The following is a 16,788-nucleotide window of genomic DNA, read 5'->3' as shown; positions in this document are numbered from 1 at the left end:
CTTCATATGCCTATACATTGAAGAAGAAATCTCTATAAATAATCATTTTGAACCAAATCATGGCGCCAAAATCTGAGTCGGAATGAATTGTGAAATAGTAAAACATTCCCACTCCTATTATTCATGACGTTGTCACTATAAATCATTCTAAATCCAGCTGTTCTTTAAAGGCTGCAGGTGTTAGAGAGCATTGGTGACCAAACAGCATCATTAATATTTCAAAGATTATGGCACAACTCCAGCGTGTCCATGTAAGCTGACAGGCTGGCCTGGTAAATATTTAGGAGCTGCAGAGATCCACAGCTCAGGTGGGATAAAATGTTAACCGGATAAATTAATCACACATTACAAAATGTGTGACTGATTCAGTAAATCTTGACTTTATTCTCTTGAAAGAAAACTGTATGAAGTTTACTGCAACCCATGCTGACACAGAAAAGACATGAAAGAATGCACTCTTGCTGGATGGGATGAAATAAAAATTGGCTCAGTGTAGGATGCTATTTGTGCGAGAAAACTAACACTCCGCATAATCCTGAATGCACCATCCTTATGTTGAGCCATGATGGTGGCAGCATCCTGATGAGGGGCTGTTTTTCCTCAGCATGGACAAATATACTGGGCAGAGTTGATTAGAAGATGGATGGGATGAATAAGAATAAAATCCTGGGAGAAAACCTGGGAGGTCGGTGCAGCAGGACAGCAGCAGCACTTCAGTGGAATGGTTCAGATCAAAGCATGTTCATTTGTTAGAATGGCCCAGTCAAAGTCCACACCTAAAATTAAGTGGACGCAGATGCATGGTATGTTTTTGCAGATTTCTGTTTGTAAAAAAGTTTGAAAATCATGTTATTCCTTCCTTCATCCCTGCCATGTGTTGGCCTCACAAATCAAAAATCACAAAAATAGGCTGAAGTTTGGGGAATAGTTTAAGCAAAATAAGTACTTCAATAATTACTATAACTCAAAGGCATGTCCTTTTGGACTTTCAGAGCTTTGCTCATACAGTTGTTGGCACTATAATTTGTTTAAATGTTGATTCATGGACTAATAGACCATAATTGCTGCTCAGTGCCAGTGTTAATCCAAGCTGTCGCCCTCCTGAAGCACATTAGGCTAGATTTGTGTAATGAAGTAATTAGCTCAATTATGACGAAGAAAGTGGGGACGGTGTTAGAAACTGGGAACAAGAAGAAAGAAAGTAGTCGAGTGCCATGAGTGTTTTTCATCATGGTATTATGAAACTGTCTGGGTGAAGTAGTTGAGAATGATCCTGTTGAGAGCAAATGATTTTCTAAATTAAAGCCCACAGATTTCAACAAAACCCATAAAAATTTGTTTTCCCTTCAGTTGGCTCCCCGGTGTTGTGGGTCCCATCTTGGATATCAACTTATTTATATATTTATATATTCTCTTTTTACATTTAAAAAAAGGTAGTCCTCTAATTTAGTTTTGGCTTCCTTCAGCCAGCAGACGCTGCCATCACAAACAAGAGTTCTCCATTGTCTGCTGGTATTGTCATTGTTATTAGTCCTTTGGATTGCCTGTGGAGGTATCGGCGAGCTCAGGGGGAAATGGACGCCAGGCCGGATAATTAGTTGTTCTTCGATGCCAGACGGGCACGGTGCCGTCACGTAGAGGGGAAATTGAAAGTGGCATCCCTATCAGAGTAAAACCGGAATAACCTTTGGTGTGAAGGCTGGGTTCCAGTGCATCTGTCACATCACAATGCAGATAGCCCCTGGCAAGACAATACTGCCTACTGGTTAAAAAAAAACATGCAGAGTGGATAATTATTTCTCTGAAGAGGAACCATTCTCACTGTATTTGTTGATATGAACAACTATGATTGGAGGAAATCTGTAAATCTTACATAACATGGACATAAACATGAAGATTTTGTGTATTTATTTGCAGACACTCAACCAGAAAGATTTTACTGTTCTGGAAACATCCTAAAATGATCAACCTGATTCCCGAGAAACAAGAACAAGGATGAGGAGGAAACCTGCACAGGTGACCAAGCTGAGCAGGATGCCATACAAAACAGGCAGAGCCACATCCAGAATCCCCCTCGGATACACGGGGACCGGCGCTCGCTTCATGATCAGATCCAGGTCACGCCACGACACGTCCTCAACTGAAACACAGCACAAACAAGCCAAACATGCTTAAGATTATGAGAACTATGGGAATGCTTTTTTTGGACAACTTTTCACCTACAGTAATCTCTCAGGAGAGTAAATAAAGAGAGAGGTGATAATTACATTTTTGAGTCTGTTAATGTCTTGGGAAATATACTTTGTAAAGTGAGAGTGTTGATGTTGAGGAGTAATGAGTTGGAAGCATGCCCACAGCCACCACATCTAATTCAGCATCTCATCTAAACACTTAATAGATTCAGGGTTCAGTGAAACATCATTCAGACAATCTCTAGAGCTATTAACCAAAATCTCCCCTTTGGCATCAATAGAATGAGAAATTCCTGCTTAAACATTTGCAAGGGTCTATTTTTATCTGTATAATAGTCCATCTTTAAATCTGTGAAAGAAATAATATTACTCTTTATCCTTCGGCCTTCCTGACTGTGCCCGTGTTGATCTGGCTTTGCGGGCAGGTCGGTTAGAGAGTTGGCATGTTTTTGGTAGTCCTCAACGTAACGCTTCAAGTTTAAGATTTTATCCTGGTTGATGTTCTTTCCCACTTCTGTGAAACCAAAAGTACAAAAACACGGTCACATTACACAGTAGAGCATTTGACCTTTCACCTACAAGGATGGCTTTTCTTCAGTTCTCATCAAACCATCCTTGGAGGAGCACAGGTCTACTGAAAATAACCTCTTATTGATCATCCCGGTGGCATCCTGAGAAGCCTTAATGTCAGCCTGATACTCTGAGATGCCGTTCACACCACTTTTCTCCCTCCTGCTCTCTACTACGATACAGCTTTTCCCATCAGCCTGTCGTGAATGCTAAGGCTAGCTAGCATGGCCACAGATGGCGGTGGAGTTGTTTTCCGCCATTAGCACATTTAGCAGAGCATTAACAATGTTGATTGACAGCAATGAGACCCGCCTCCTGCCTCTTATTGGTTGTGTTTGACTGGACTTGTTCATTTCTTCAGGTGGCAATAGCAGCAAAGAGAGGAGTCAGAGGAGATTTATCTTTTCACAGATTATCTGTTTCACATTTTACTGTCACAATAAGGTTTTCATGTCTTTTTGCTTTACTTAAGTAGATTTAATCAAGGATATTTTTAACTTTTGCTCCACTATGTTTTACATTACATCTGTGCATTTTCTACTCCACCAACTTTCTATAATGTTTTGTGTAATGTTAGATTCGCGTCACATTGCTTTTAAAAAAAATTTGTTTATTAATTTGAAAGTAATCAATGACTTATTCGAATTAACCTGTTCAGAAAATCAACATTTGGGTCCAAGTTTTAAAAGTAGTATCAGGAACTTAAAATATTGTTCTCTATTGGTCCATTAAAAGGTGGAATATAAAGTATTTTTTAATTGGCATTGAAGACAAATTAAAGTTGAAATGTTTGTGGAAAGGATGCCTAATGTCTCATTTTTCAAGCATATCTTTAGCTAGAATGTGTTTGCTGCAGTTAAAATAACGCATTAATTTTGTTTGCATTAAATAAAAACTTTCAAAGGTATAATCATTCTTGCAGATAATCCCTGAAATTTTATAACACAGATTTACAAGTATAGGGTAACAGAAAGTTCAAACAATAAAAATATGCATAATCTGCAATTCTGTTCCTTAAAATGGCACAACAGCATTAATGTATGCAATAAAATGTACAAACAGTCAGCACACTTAAAGATATTTTAGACTGTCACATGAGGGAATACATACATACATATACTTAAGTGCAGTGTTTGAGTACTTTTTCCTCCATGGGTAATCCTACAGTTTACAAAACAAACCTTTCAAATGAATAAATCTGAGGAGATTTCTTCAAAACTGCAGTCAAGTGATCAATGATTGCTACATGCTGCATCATGCTGATTCCCACCCTTCCGTATTCATGTCTTATAACTTGTCTTTGCATATTTTCCTGGTATTATTTTTTGCAACTCCAAAAGCTGCTGATGAAAGGAACAGATGGTTTGTTGTCGGGCTCGTGTCAGCTCCACTGAGTCCTCTGTCAGATCATTTACACCCCTCCTTCCCATTGCTACTCAGCTGTGGAGTTGCGTGCAAACCGGACGGCAGCACATGCCAGAGACTGGCAGCGTGCAAACTATCCCAGTCTTTAAGTTCCAATTAAATCAAACCTCGAAGTGATGAAGCAATTGTTCGCTCTTACTAACATCTTGGGGAGGCCATCTTGACAGCAATAAATCAGTTTTGAAACTATGCAGACATGTAGCAGAATGAGGCTTTGTTCCAGTTTCCTTTTGTCAGAGGACATGTTGTGCTTTTGGGATTTGCTGCTATCAATGGTAATGCACATAAAAAGTGAGAAGCTTTAATTTGACAACTAACTAATTAGTAGGATCACACAAATTCCTGTTTATGAAAGAAAACACAATTAAGTGTTGCAAGGGGTAAGTTTTGTGTAGGAGTTCATTTAAAGCTGGGGATATGTTACATGATTTTTTTTTATTTTGGTCAATTTTACATCCGATTCCCAGGCCTGTCAGTCTACAGTAGTTGTGGTTAGTTGGCAGAGCAATTCAGTCAGTTTTGAGACTCGGGAAGTTTGATAGGAGAACCAACAAGACCTCAGTTACAGTCAAACAAACTCGTGTCAGATCTGAATGTAGTCAGGTCAAATCAGATTAATCGTGATAAATTGATTATGAAATAATTGTCAGTTAACTTAATAATGAAGTAATCAGAAACGAGTACACAGATCCTAAAACACAACATAGCAAAAACAACACTCATAGCAGTAATTAAGCCAAAACTGAACATAAATATATTATTTGCTCATGAAATGTTATTGCATTTTAGGCAATAAAATATATAGTTTCTTATCTGGTCCTTTAATTTCTTGCTAAAAAAGGGAATTGAATTATTTAATTATTTCATCTTTTAATATTTTCATAATATTGCAAAACCATATATATGTATGTGGTTAAATGAAAAATCCCCATAATGTGGCAATTTTTTCATCTAATTAGTCAATCATCAAAATAATTGATTGAATAATCGATTACTAAACTAATCGTTAGTTCAGAATCCGAATCAGACTTTACTGTCATCGCACGACAAAACTTAATTTCAGGTCATTCCATCCAAAGTGGTCTGGGACAATAAATTGAACTATAAAAATTGAGCTTTTATATGCTAATTTATTTGTAACTACACAACATTATGAACATAAAAGCACAGCAGCACTTTGCTTTGTAAAAACTATCAACTGATTAATTACAATGATGTGATTAAAAAAGACAAACAAAACAGAAACCACAGAGAAAAACCTGAATATTCAAGAATGAAGCAATGAATAATGAAAGTCTTATTGAAGTATACCAGACAATTAAAATATCTCATATAAAAGTAATGGAACTTAACTTAACAAGTCGATGTGTGAATAAACCATTTCCCACACAGAATAACACAATTTACTAATTTTTTTTGTGTATTTGTAAACATTAAGTTGTGGTGTATTAAGATAAAAATAGTAAAAATGTGTCAATTGTAGCCAACAAGGATAGTCATTCTAACACCTAAACAAACTCATATCCTTAATTACATGTCAAGCTTTCAACATGAGCACAATAAAAAAAATACAGTCAACAGTAGATAAATCATATTGACTCGAAGAACTTGAGATATTGTAAACTGTATTTAATTTTTTATGTAGCAGAGGTATAGATTGTCTGTGAATATCTTCCATTACTGCTAGTTACTGGAATGTTGGTTCAGTCAAATCGTCTCTCTGCTTTCTTGCTCTCTGAGAGTTTAACGATCTCAGTTTGCTTTAGTTGTTCAAAATCTTGTAGTCTGTCAACTTTTAGCAGGTCCAGTTAAGATCTCCAGTCTTGTGAAACATCTGTTAGCATAATCAGTCTTTTCCAAATCTGTGAAGACTGAGTGTGTACTGTGTCCCCTGAGTAACTTACCTAGGGCAATGTCTGTTCTGCCGATGTGCTGCAAGGCACGAGAAAGCCTGTCGTAGTAAATCTTTTCACCAAACTTCAGCAGCCAGTTTGACAAGGATGTCCTGCATTGACTCTTTTCATCTGCTAAACACAAAACACCAGGCAATTAGAGAAACATGACACTGAGCACCAGGAAGCTGCAACAAGCACTCAAAACTGAGCTGGACATGTTAGAAAGAGCTGATTTCCCCCCCACTCACATCAAACATATTTTTATTTTGGTATCAAAAAAATTATATGTGCACAATTTTGTAGTTATTCAGCACTGGATTCAGTCTTTCAAGTACAATATTAACATAGCCTCTAAATAATCTTGTTTATATTTTTTGCTGTACTCTTATTTTGTTAAAAAAAATGCATTTAAAATGGATCATTTATGTTGCATAAAACAAAAGATGAATGTTTCTTTCTTCAATAAAAAATGTGAAATAAGTATTACAAACTATTACAGAAAAGTAATGTTTTGTAATAAAAATATAAAAAATAATTTAATTAAAAAAATACAATTTACTGCAATAAGATTCCCCCCCTAGTCTAGAATAACAAATCAGTAACATTGTGTATCTATATGCATTGTTCTACTCAGTATATTTTATCCCTCTCACTGTTTTACTTCGACATTTTCCCATCTAAACTTTTTGGATGACCCATTATGTAACTCCACATGGGAACAGTATTCCACCACCTGATAAAAAAGAACCTTTAAGAGGTTTTAAGAGGGGTCAAAGGTCTCAAATGACCTGTGAACCAACCTGCAGCAAGGGAGGCGTCTCTCTTGGCTCGAAGTCTAGAATTCAGTCGATTATTTTCTGGAGAGAGACGTTCAATGCGCTGAAAAATGTCCTCCGCTGGGCGAGACAGGGCAACCAGGAGCTTTTCACACTCTCTGGAGGTTAGCATCTCCACTAAACGCTCCACCTGATGAACTCCAATGTCTGCTGCCACTGATAGTCCCAAAAATAAGGAATAATGGCAGCAGCATGGACAAAAACAAAAGCATATAGCAACAACTTCTGCTTTAGCTCCTGCCACGTGAAGTTGTGACTGTCTTGTGTATTAAACTGTCATATTAACATGAAGCATTTAACAGCAGCGTCTGAACTCCACAACTCTAAATCTGTGAAAGTTTTTTTTCCTGCTCTGTTTCTCTCACCTGTGTCTTCCTGTGCTGACATCTGGGACAGAAGGAGAAAAAAGAAACACAATTTATAGACCTTCATGTCAGCTGTTCAGTGTTAGTCTGTGCTCCTTCATCAGTTTGTACAAACAAGCTTAAATTGTTTTAAAGATAAACATATGTCTCAGAAGCTAATCACCAAGGATACTGTTGCTATACTAAATAATCACCCATTGTTGGTAGTGTTTTTACTAACATATTTGGATATTAAAAGTGACATTTAACATAAAAACAAGTTATATACATAGCAAAATGAACTGAAGAAAGTTTAACATTTTGTGTCAAGTGTTATTGAAAATTTCAGTTCTTATTGAGGAATAAATTAAGGCATTCCCACATTCATTCCCAAATAACTTCTGTGTTTTATATCAGAGGCACATAATTATAACACTGTTACTTCACATTAGGAGAAATTTCTTCCTCAGGCAGGAAGTTTATAGAGGAAGTTGTTACAGATTATGAGTCTCATTAAGTTTTTATAGAGGTCTAAAGAGAATTAGAAATCAGCCTGAATGGAAAATTTCCTAGAAGTGGAGGAAATCCGACACAACTTGCCACATTTCTTGGACTTCCCACACATACAAGTTCAGCCTGAATGCAGACAGCTAGCTATTAAGTGACATCTCCGGGGACCCTAAAGTCATCATGGAAGCAAGGTCTTGCTACTGTTAAAGATGATCTATTGTGCTTCCTTTTAAACGAGTTACAGTAGGTCTATGGGTTGTTCAAAACATGTTTAGTACATTTTCTTTGCACAGATATTTTCAGATGATGAGATTTCATTTCCTCAGTTCTGCTTTTTCTTTTTATTGCTTCTTTCAGAATTAGCTGTTTTATGACACTGTCACTTTTATCCAAATAAGCTTCTGCTGGCCATGCCCCCTACTCAATGTTTACATTCACTAATATTTTATACATGTGAAACTAGTCTTTTCTTTTTTTAGCATTTCATTAGTTTAAATTTGTCAACATAATGAACTTTTTTTGGTGGAATTTATCAGTCTTTGCTACAGTTCAGTCCTTGTAGTACTCTAATATTTGAGACATATTTTTATTAAGCTCTAAGTGTTAGTTTGTAGTTGTAGTTCTCTGTGTGTCTTAGTTCCAGCTAATATTAAAAACCAGCGGTTTCTATTTGTTTCTGTGTTGCTTTGCTGGTCTCTTTAGACCTTTTGAGTTGAATCAGGATCATTTTTTTATGTTGGGTTGTGTCTCTGGTTTGTTTATATTTCTGTTTCCTCACAGCTGCACCCTGTTTCTAATTTACCACCTGTTCCTTGTTCAGTAATCAATTCCTCTTGTTTAAATCTGATGGTCAGCTCGGTTTCTTTCCTCATGTGACTGCCTGTGTGGTAGTAGTTTGGATTCACCCACTGACTTTAGTTTAGCTTTTTGTTTTTCTTTAAGCAACTTGTTAATTTTTGCCTGCCTGACTCCTTCCTGCATTTTGAGCCCTGAATTTCACTTGACAGTCAGAAACGTTATTCTTGACCTGTCTGGTGTTTCCTTGATGTTCATGATGCTGTTTGTTCAATAATGTTCTTTAACAATCCTCTGGCATTTTTATAGAAGAGCTGTAGCTTTACTGGGATTAAATTACACACTGCAGGGTTTGCCACTAAGGTGATTTCTGAAGGGAATTGGTTGAACTTGACTATATTTAGGCCTCACAGTAATAGAACCTGAAAATAAATGTACAACACATCCGATTTTTACAGCATTTTGGAAACCATGTCCTTCCACACAGTTGTGCACTTCATGATCTTTCACATAAATTCCTCAAAAAAGCTTGTAGTTGTAGTAAAAAATCTGAAGCTTTGAAAACATTTTTTATTTATTATACTGACATTCATGTTTTTTTCAAAAGATTATTTTTTTGACCCAAGTGACCTTGTATTGAGAGACAGGAAACAGGATGGAGAAAGATGCAGAAACTGGCCTAATACTGACAATCAAACCCAAGACAACAACATCAAGGGTTTGAGCCTCTGCACATGGTACAGATACTTACACATTTTCAATACATTAACTATTTTCTTTTTATTGCAAGATTTATGCTGCAGGTAGCAATAAACCCTTAAGATAAGTTATTTTAAAGCATTGCAAATGTGTATGAGAACAAAAGAAATGGTTCATATGAATACCTGTATGTGTACAGACATTGATAAACAAGGACTATGAGTATTTTACACTTTTATGATTTTTGCATATTAAAAAAACATCAGTGGTTGTCATAAACCAAACAGAACCCTGCAGAGAGACAGTCTGTTCACAGCCTTGTGGCTGTAGAGCTCTGTTGCTAAAGTCAATTGAACTTAAAAGCTCTACCCAGATCAGGCCTGGTTAGACCCTGGAGATATATGCTCCATACAGTTTGAAAGTCCATACTACTAGTCTATTCATGGTATCTGTGGCTCACACTTTACAAAGAGTGAACACGGCTGCAACTGTGAGTTGCAGAGAAGTAAGAAAAGAAAAAAAGCAAACACTTTCATGTCTGTTTTGCCTTCCATTGCAGAACTTCAGAGTATTGTGCTGGAAGTCGTGGGGATGCATCTATTTAGCAGGGAGAAAATGTTTAATGGCATCATTGTGAGGGCTATGGCGAGGGCATGTTTTAAATTGTTAATAAGCTTCATCTGCCAAGAAGTAGAGCTTGTTTGTGTGGGCTGGAGTCTTAAATTCTCCATGTGGGCTAATGAAAAAAAAATCTGCTCAGGGGCTGAGAAACACAGAAACTAAGGAGTGGGTGGTATAATGGCTCTGCAATGATTTGAGATGATGCACTAGTAGAGGAAAAAAAAAAGAAACACAGGGCAGGAGGTCAAGAATTTTATTCATGTTACATTACAGTTTCCAGCAGATAATCCAAGGTTTACATATGTAGCATGAAATAAAGCAGGATAAAAATTAAAATATTTGATTACTGATAAAGTACAGGAACAAACTAATTGACTTGTGTGCTGGTATCCTTCTTGCAATCTGGTCGGCTCCTGAAGTCATGCGTCCATGTCTTTTACACTTCACACCACTGAAATCTGGTTAAATACAGATACAGACTCCGGTGGAATGAAGGATAGAACACATGGAATATTCCTGCAGTGTCTGAAATAAAAAAAGACAAAATCACACAGTCAGAATATCTTTTCTCACACTCTGTTTCTCACATTTCCCTAAGGTAATGAAACACAATCAGTATTTTTTATTTTGTTTTTTTGTAGCAACAGCAGGTCTTAAGTCATATTAAGATAAGACTTTAAGCTTTATTTTCTGTGTTAAGCTTTAGGATAGAGGCCAACCCTGAAACCTGGTGCAGTCTCAAGCTGTGACTCCATGATTTATGAGGAAGCCTCTGAGGTTGAGGAGGTGGCAGTGACTGCCCCAGGAGTTGAATGTCGACCTCTCCCTTTTTTTCGTGAGTTTTAAGTTAAACCTGTGCGAGACCGGGCCTGCCCTGCGCCTTGACTCCAGGGTTTCCATGCGGCAGGTAAGATCAGTGGCTCTGACAGGTTATCACAAGCCTGAGCTGAATTCTGGTTTAGTCATCAGCAATACGAACCCACATCAGCCCCTCTCAAGCTTCCCTTGCTATCAGCCCACCCAAGATTTGTGTTCCCGGAGTGAAAAAAACATTTATTTTCTGTTTGAATCACCTGCAACTTTCCAGTAATTACCATTCGATATGTGATTTACTTACTTCTTCTGACCCAAAATGTACCTCTTATTCTGCTTATTCTGCAAATCATCTATTATAAGATAAAATTTATCTGATTTGTATATATCTAAATAGTCGACCTAGATGAAGACGTAATACTCACCTTTTATGTTCTGTAGCTCCCACTGGTTTGCAAACAACGATGAAGCTCAACTCAGACTTCATGGAGGTTGAAGGTACTTCTGACAAGCTTTTCACTGACTTTTTTCTCTACCTCATTCAGGTGGTGTTTTAGACAACAGCACCAACCAATAAGATGTAAGTGCTTGAGAAGGACAGCCCCGTTTTTTTTTTCGTCTTTGTGAAAAACCTGCCACACCTTATCACGCGGAATGATCTTATTACCAGGAAACGTGAATGTAATAGTTTAAAATTATAAAAAATGCAGGTTATATTCTTAAAACAAATCCGGTCAAAAATAGATTTACTCTGAGCACAACAGAGTTACCGTCTTAAGTAGTTCAAAGACAATGAAAAAGAGTTTCATGTAATATTTATCTAATAAGGGCCTTGTGTTCATTATTTGATGAGTCTCTGCTGTAATTTGTTCATTTTTATCCTCCCCTCGAGAGCGAACCGCATTCTCCATTAGACCAAATTGCTTTCATGAGCTCCTTAAACAAGTTCCTTTAAAAGAAATGTATTTCACAACTGTGGCAAGAAAGAAAGTGCATGTGCTGTTTGTTTAACATTTATATCTGTATGCATAGGATATAATCCCCATCTTATTAAAATAACTCAGATGAGACAGCGTTTTGTTTCATCTTGTGAAGACTCTGATTTGTTCTTTGAACTGCATCCAAACATCTTACTTGAGTTTGAAATGCAAGTAAATATCCAGCTTTTGAACTTTTGCGCGAAACGGTGTAATGCCCGACATCCTGCGCCGTGAAAGGAGGGACATTTTGAATAGCATTTCTCTCCTTCACAATGGCAGGGTCGCGGTTGGGGAGGGGTCGGTGGCGAACAGCAGTGCTGACACATTCCTGAGGGCTGCATTGAGCCTCACCTGACGAAGTATTCCTCTCGTGGGAACATTCGTTTAGCCCCAATCTTCTTTATGTGTGATTTTATTGACAAGGACACCAGGATCTTTGACTTATGAGCTGTGGTTCCTCAGAGACAGGCTGTGTTTTACCTCAGTGTTTGGTGTGGACCAGATTGCTCAGGACAGTGAGACTTGTTCAGGGTAATCTTTAGGACCACTTGAAGGTAACAGGTGAAAAATGAGCCTGTTAAAACATACTGCTTAGAGCAGCTTTGGATCTGGGTAACTAAAGAATCTGAAAAAGAGTTTTTGAGATCAGTTTGTACACCGCTGGTTGAATTGCCAGGTGGCCTATGTGTTATGAATATGTTGTTTTGTTTAACCCCTTTCTAAAATCTTTTCACTGAGATTTTACCACATTAGCAGCTTTTACTAAATAGAGCAAATTATTTTTTTAAAGTCTGAAAAACTGGATGTTGTTAAAAGCTCTAAAGATCAAAAGTAGGTGTTCCACTCGTTCTTTCTGTGTTGATCCTGGTTGTTGGTACAACTTTTTGTTGGAACAAAATTTGATATCAGCCACACCCATGCTGTTAGTGAGTTGTGCTGTCAGATTTTTCATGGTGGATTGAAAAATAAAAGGCTTCTGCTTTTGTGTAGATGTTTTGTAAAACAATATTTAAGTCATGCACATTATTTTATTGATCAAAAAAGTCTCTGTTTTCCCCAATATGCAAAGTGTTTTTCACACTTTGCAGGGATGTTTGGAGTAAAATTGAGTCTGTATTGGCTGCTGACTTTATCAATTAGTTGGTCATTGAAACTCAGAATATCTGCGTAAGTTAAATGCTCATAAACACCTAAGTTACTGGTGGCATTTTCCAGTACTAAAATCCCTGAAGGCAACATGCACAGAGAGCAATAGCTCCGTTGCAACATGTCACAGTGAGGAATGTGAGCTTCAACACACTAATCAGACATACAGAAAGCTTCTGCTATGGTACATCCATTTGTGTCAGAGTAACAAATGTCTTTACTGTGACCACAGCTGCAAAAATCTGCATTTTATGACAAACTGCAGAGTAGCGGTGTCTTAGTGAGGAAAAACGCTTCTCCTCCTTATTAATTTATCTCATACAACTTTTGGCAAACTAAACATTAAAGCCAAATTTAAATGTAATTATAATTGAATTTGTACTTTTCCAAAATAACCTCCATATACTTTTTAAAAATATTTGCTGAGATAGATGAACCCACAGATGCCTAAAATCAAAGCATGAGTTTAAATTTTCTTGGGAAAAGTGATGCATAATGTATCATATTGAGGTGACATGTATTCAAAACTATGATTAGTAATGTCATGCATAAATGTAAGAGATGCCTGCTGTTTATTCATGTAGAAAGAATCAAGTTAAATTATGAATACGTTTCATATTGTAACAACAAAAAACATCTCAAAATAACAAAATGAAGGAGTTTTTTCACGCTTTATGTTTCTTCAAAGGCTTCTGTCTTTGGGAAAATTTTAATACTTTGTTGGAGGTTTAGGGATGCTGGTCAGGAATCTGCCCAGAGGTGGTTTTTCTTCCTCGACATCCCCCTCCCTTTATCTCCTTTTCTGACGCCTCATTGGCCATTTCTCTTCTGATGTGCCTGGCTAGGAATGCGCCTACCTTCTAATGCAGTTTTGTGTTGAAGCAAATTGACAATGAGGAGCGCCATCATCGTTTTGCAGCATAAATATTTCATTCCCTATTTGGATGCAGATCCGAAGTGTCTCACACGGAATACAAATGGGCTGTCAGAATGGGTTGAATTTAACTCAGCCTCTGTGCGAATATGATTTGTGTGAGCTCAAGACAAATATGGTGCAAATTTGATTAGGTCTTATTGGAAATCACTGTAAGACAACTGAATAAAGAATAAATAATGATTTTTTTTATTAAAGGCAGTAATATTAACTGTTATAGACAGCTGCAAGATTTAAGTTTATTAAAGTTTGAACAATATTTTTATTTGAAAAGGCTGTTAATTATTAATGTCAGCCTTACTCAAAATGGACAAAAAAAAACTAAAGACAATTTAGTTAAGTATAAAACTAGGCTTCTGTATTTACTTTGATGATTTATTGGGAATTCTTTATTTGTGAGACAAAGTACAAGCAAACTTTATTTAAAAAATGGAAAAAAGATGTTTTTTTTAACACTAGCAGCCTGAAAATCCTGCTGGTCACACACACTTCAATAACACAGACGTTTTGCTTTGCTAGGATTAAGCATGCAGATGTTAAATACAATGCAAATACAAAAACACATCAACAATACCCTAATAATAACATTTCTAGCATTTCCAAAGAAACTGAGTCTTTCATTCAACAGAAGAAATTATTATTCACTAATATAAAAAATACATGACGGCCGTTGATCGTAGCAGGAGTTGATGTCCCAGCAAATTCACCCCAAGGATCAGCATGCAAAAAACCCAAGATTTCAATGTCAGACTCTGCAGGCCTTATTCAGCATGTTTAACGTTCTTCACACTCTTAAGAGGAATAGACTGAACAATTGCAACTCCTGTGAAAAGGGTTTGATGAATAAAACATTTCCGCTTCAAAAAGATTATGTATTATGACTAAATTGGAATGCATATTGCAGTGCGTCATTCCAGCAGCCACTGGTCAGTTGGTGCCTTAACGTACGTGCATTGAACACATTATGCTGACGAGCACTCAGACTAAACAGATGGACTGCAGTTGTAAATAGGTTAGAAAAGGTTAGTGCCACAAGCTGCAGTGGCGGCTGGCTGCCTGATTCCAGAGGTGTAGAAACTGGGGTGCACTTTCTTTTTTAGACAGATTAGACCTACCGTAAGTTGATCTGTATCAAGTCCGGGTGAAACGAAACAAAAACTAGCATAATCCATCAACATAAATAAGTAATAAAAACTACAAAGTATGGGTGTGGAGGGTGAGGATTTGGATTTAAGTCTGGGAATCTTCCAAGCATTGAGCCAACTAAGAGCTGATCTCTATACAGAAATATTAAAGTCAAATATGAGGCCATCTTTCCGACAGCTGAAGCTTGACCCACACAAAGCCATCAAAAGCAAATACAGCAACTAATCTAAAGTGAAGTGTCTGAAAGGAAAAAAATCAAGGTGACTCAATGCTCTAGAGAAAGTCAAGGACTCAATGTGATTGAAACTTCATAGAGATAGAGATGGAATTTAAGAGGAATTTTCTGTACAGAAAAAAAAATTGCCAACCTCATGTTTGAACCAAAATTCCTTCACAATAATGAGAGAAACTGATAAAATCAGACAAGAAACAACTTATTATGTTTAAATGTGGCTCTGCAGGTTTTTGAGTCACAGGGTGTATTTGGTTTTTCCCATGACTGTATTCACCTAACCAAGGCAAAACATACAAACATACAGCAAAAGGTGATGAACACTTCTTCCACTACTAAGAATGTTTAAAACTGAGGTGAATTGCCTATAAAATGTATGATATTTTAAGCACAAGTTAACAAAAACCATATACATTTGGGACAAGAGTCACTGGATGCCATCTGGTTTCTACTCATGACTGGCTGTAAATTAAGATAGCATAAAACAGCACCTCATTTGCATAACAATACAAACCTTTTCACCCAAAATGAATCATTTGGGGCAGGAGCAAGCTGGATAATTCTTCTATTCTTGTGTGAGACAGGGGGTCTGTCAGTACCCTGTGTTTATGCACTTCTCTCACTGACACAGAATGCTCGGTAATAACAGTGGTGGGATGGCATCCCAGCAGGAGTCATTGAAAAAGCTCCCATTTTGCTGCAACATTGTGCCTCTGCCCGATGAGTTTGGGAGCTTGAATGGCTAGTCATTGCTGTTACTGCAACACATGAATCCACACGCATTGTATCTGGTTTTCTCTTTGTTGTAAGAAAACCTACAATGTCTGTAGCCAGTTAGATGTAAAATAAGGAATTGTTTCAGTTTGTGTTGCTACATTTATGATCACATAGTTTCTGGTTTCTTTCAGTGGGTAATACAAAAGCTTCTTGAACACTCCCAAGATTTCTCAAAACATATTACAACCATACCAGGAAACGGGTCTGGGCTTGTTTTCTGCTCAGAATACCTGTCTGGTATTTCACTAAGCCTCCTCTCCCAAAGAAACTATGGAAATTCCAGCAGGCTGAAGGTGTCGATTAAGCCCTGCTTTTTTCTGAGTGGGAGCCTATACGGCTTCTGTGTGATGGGATGGGGACAGGTGTTGTTGAAAGGTCAACACTCCTTTGTTGACAAAGGTGAGACAGACATGACCATCCCCCTTTTGATTAGCTAGTCCATTAGTTAACCTGGTCACACAATAGAGCAGATATGGAGAACCTGGGTCAAATATCGGACTGTTGGAATGTCCCCCTAAAGGCCTGAAGGGCCGATGGTAGATTTAGGTTGTGTCTTTTTGCAAACTCACACTGCCTTGAACATTTATTCAATTAACCACAATGCAACTACAAATTTCAATGGTATTTTATTAAAGAGAACAAATGCGTTTTCTTAAGAAGATATGACCTGCATTTATATTTAACCACACTTCTAAGTAAAATCCAATGCAACCTTAAATAAGTATAAGTAACTAGTTGCAATTTAGTCCCACTGGAAACTGAGCTGTTCTGTGAAGGACTTTAGAGGTTTGCTAGAGAACATTAGTAAAAAAGACAAACATTAGGATGACAGAAAAACACAGATGACTTAATGGAGAACTTTAAAGAATAATT

At 37.2% G+C, this 16,788-nt stretch overlaps 1 protein-coding gene and 1 long non-coding RNA gene across 3 annotated transcripts; both read right to left on the bottom strand.

Annotated features, from left to right (window-relative positions):
- Positions 1 to 1,893: 1,893 nt before the first annotated feature.
- Positions 1,894 to 7,415, bottom strand: tmdd1 (transmembrane and death domain 1). 2 transcript variants are annotated; one of them, XM_028011303.1, is made up of 5 exons: positions 7,284 to 7,415; positions 6,883 to 7,074; positions 6,092 to 6,214; positions 2,563 to 2,706; positions 1,894 to 2,140 (listed from the first exon to the last, which is right to left on the bottom strand). In XM_028011303.1, exons 1-5 carry the CDS (start codon positions 7,348 to 7,350, stop codon positions 1,965 to 1,967), a joined length of 702 nt encoding a protein of 233 aa, XP_027867104.1. In that variant the 5' UTR covers positions 7,351 to 7,415; the 3' UTR covers positions 1,894 to 1,964. The 2 variants fall into 2 exon arrangements, with proteins under 2 accessions (XP_027867104.1, XP_027867105.1); XM_028011304.1 differs by having other exon boundaries at positions 6,092 to 6,211.
- Positions 7,416 to 10,124: 2,709 nt separating this feature from the next.
- LOC114140239 (uncharacterized) lies at positions 10,125 to 11,254 on the bottom strand. The gene is made up of 2 exons (XR_003594524.1): positions 11,126 to 11,254; positions 10,125 to 10,412 (listed from the first exon to the last, which is right to left on the bottom strand). It is a non-coding gene; the product is annotated as an uncharacterized LOC114140239 (long non-coding RNA).
- Between the last annotated feature and the right edge of the window lie 5,534 nt (positions 11,255 to 16,788).

This window comes from Xiphophorus couchianus, chromosome 24, assembly GCF_001444195.1.
Source record: "Xiphophorus couchianus chromosome 24, X_couchianus-1.0, whole genome shotgun sequence".
Lineage (NCBI taxonomy): Eukaryota > Metazoa > Chordata > Actinopteri > Cyprinodontiformes > Poeciliidae > Xiphophorus > Xiphophorus couchianus.
Note: the sequence above shows the minus strand (reverse complement) of the source record. Positions and strands in the feature narration are given on the sequence as shown.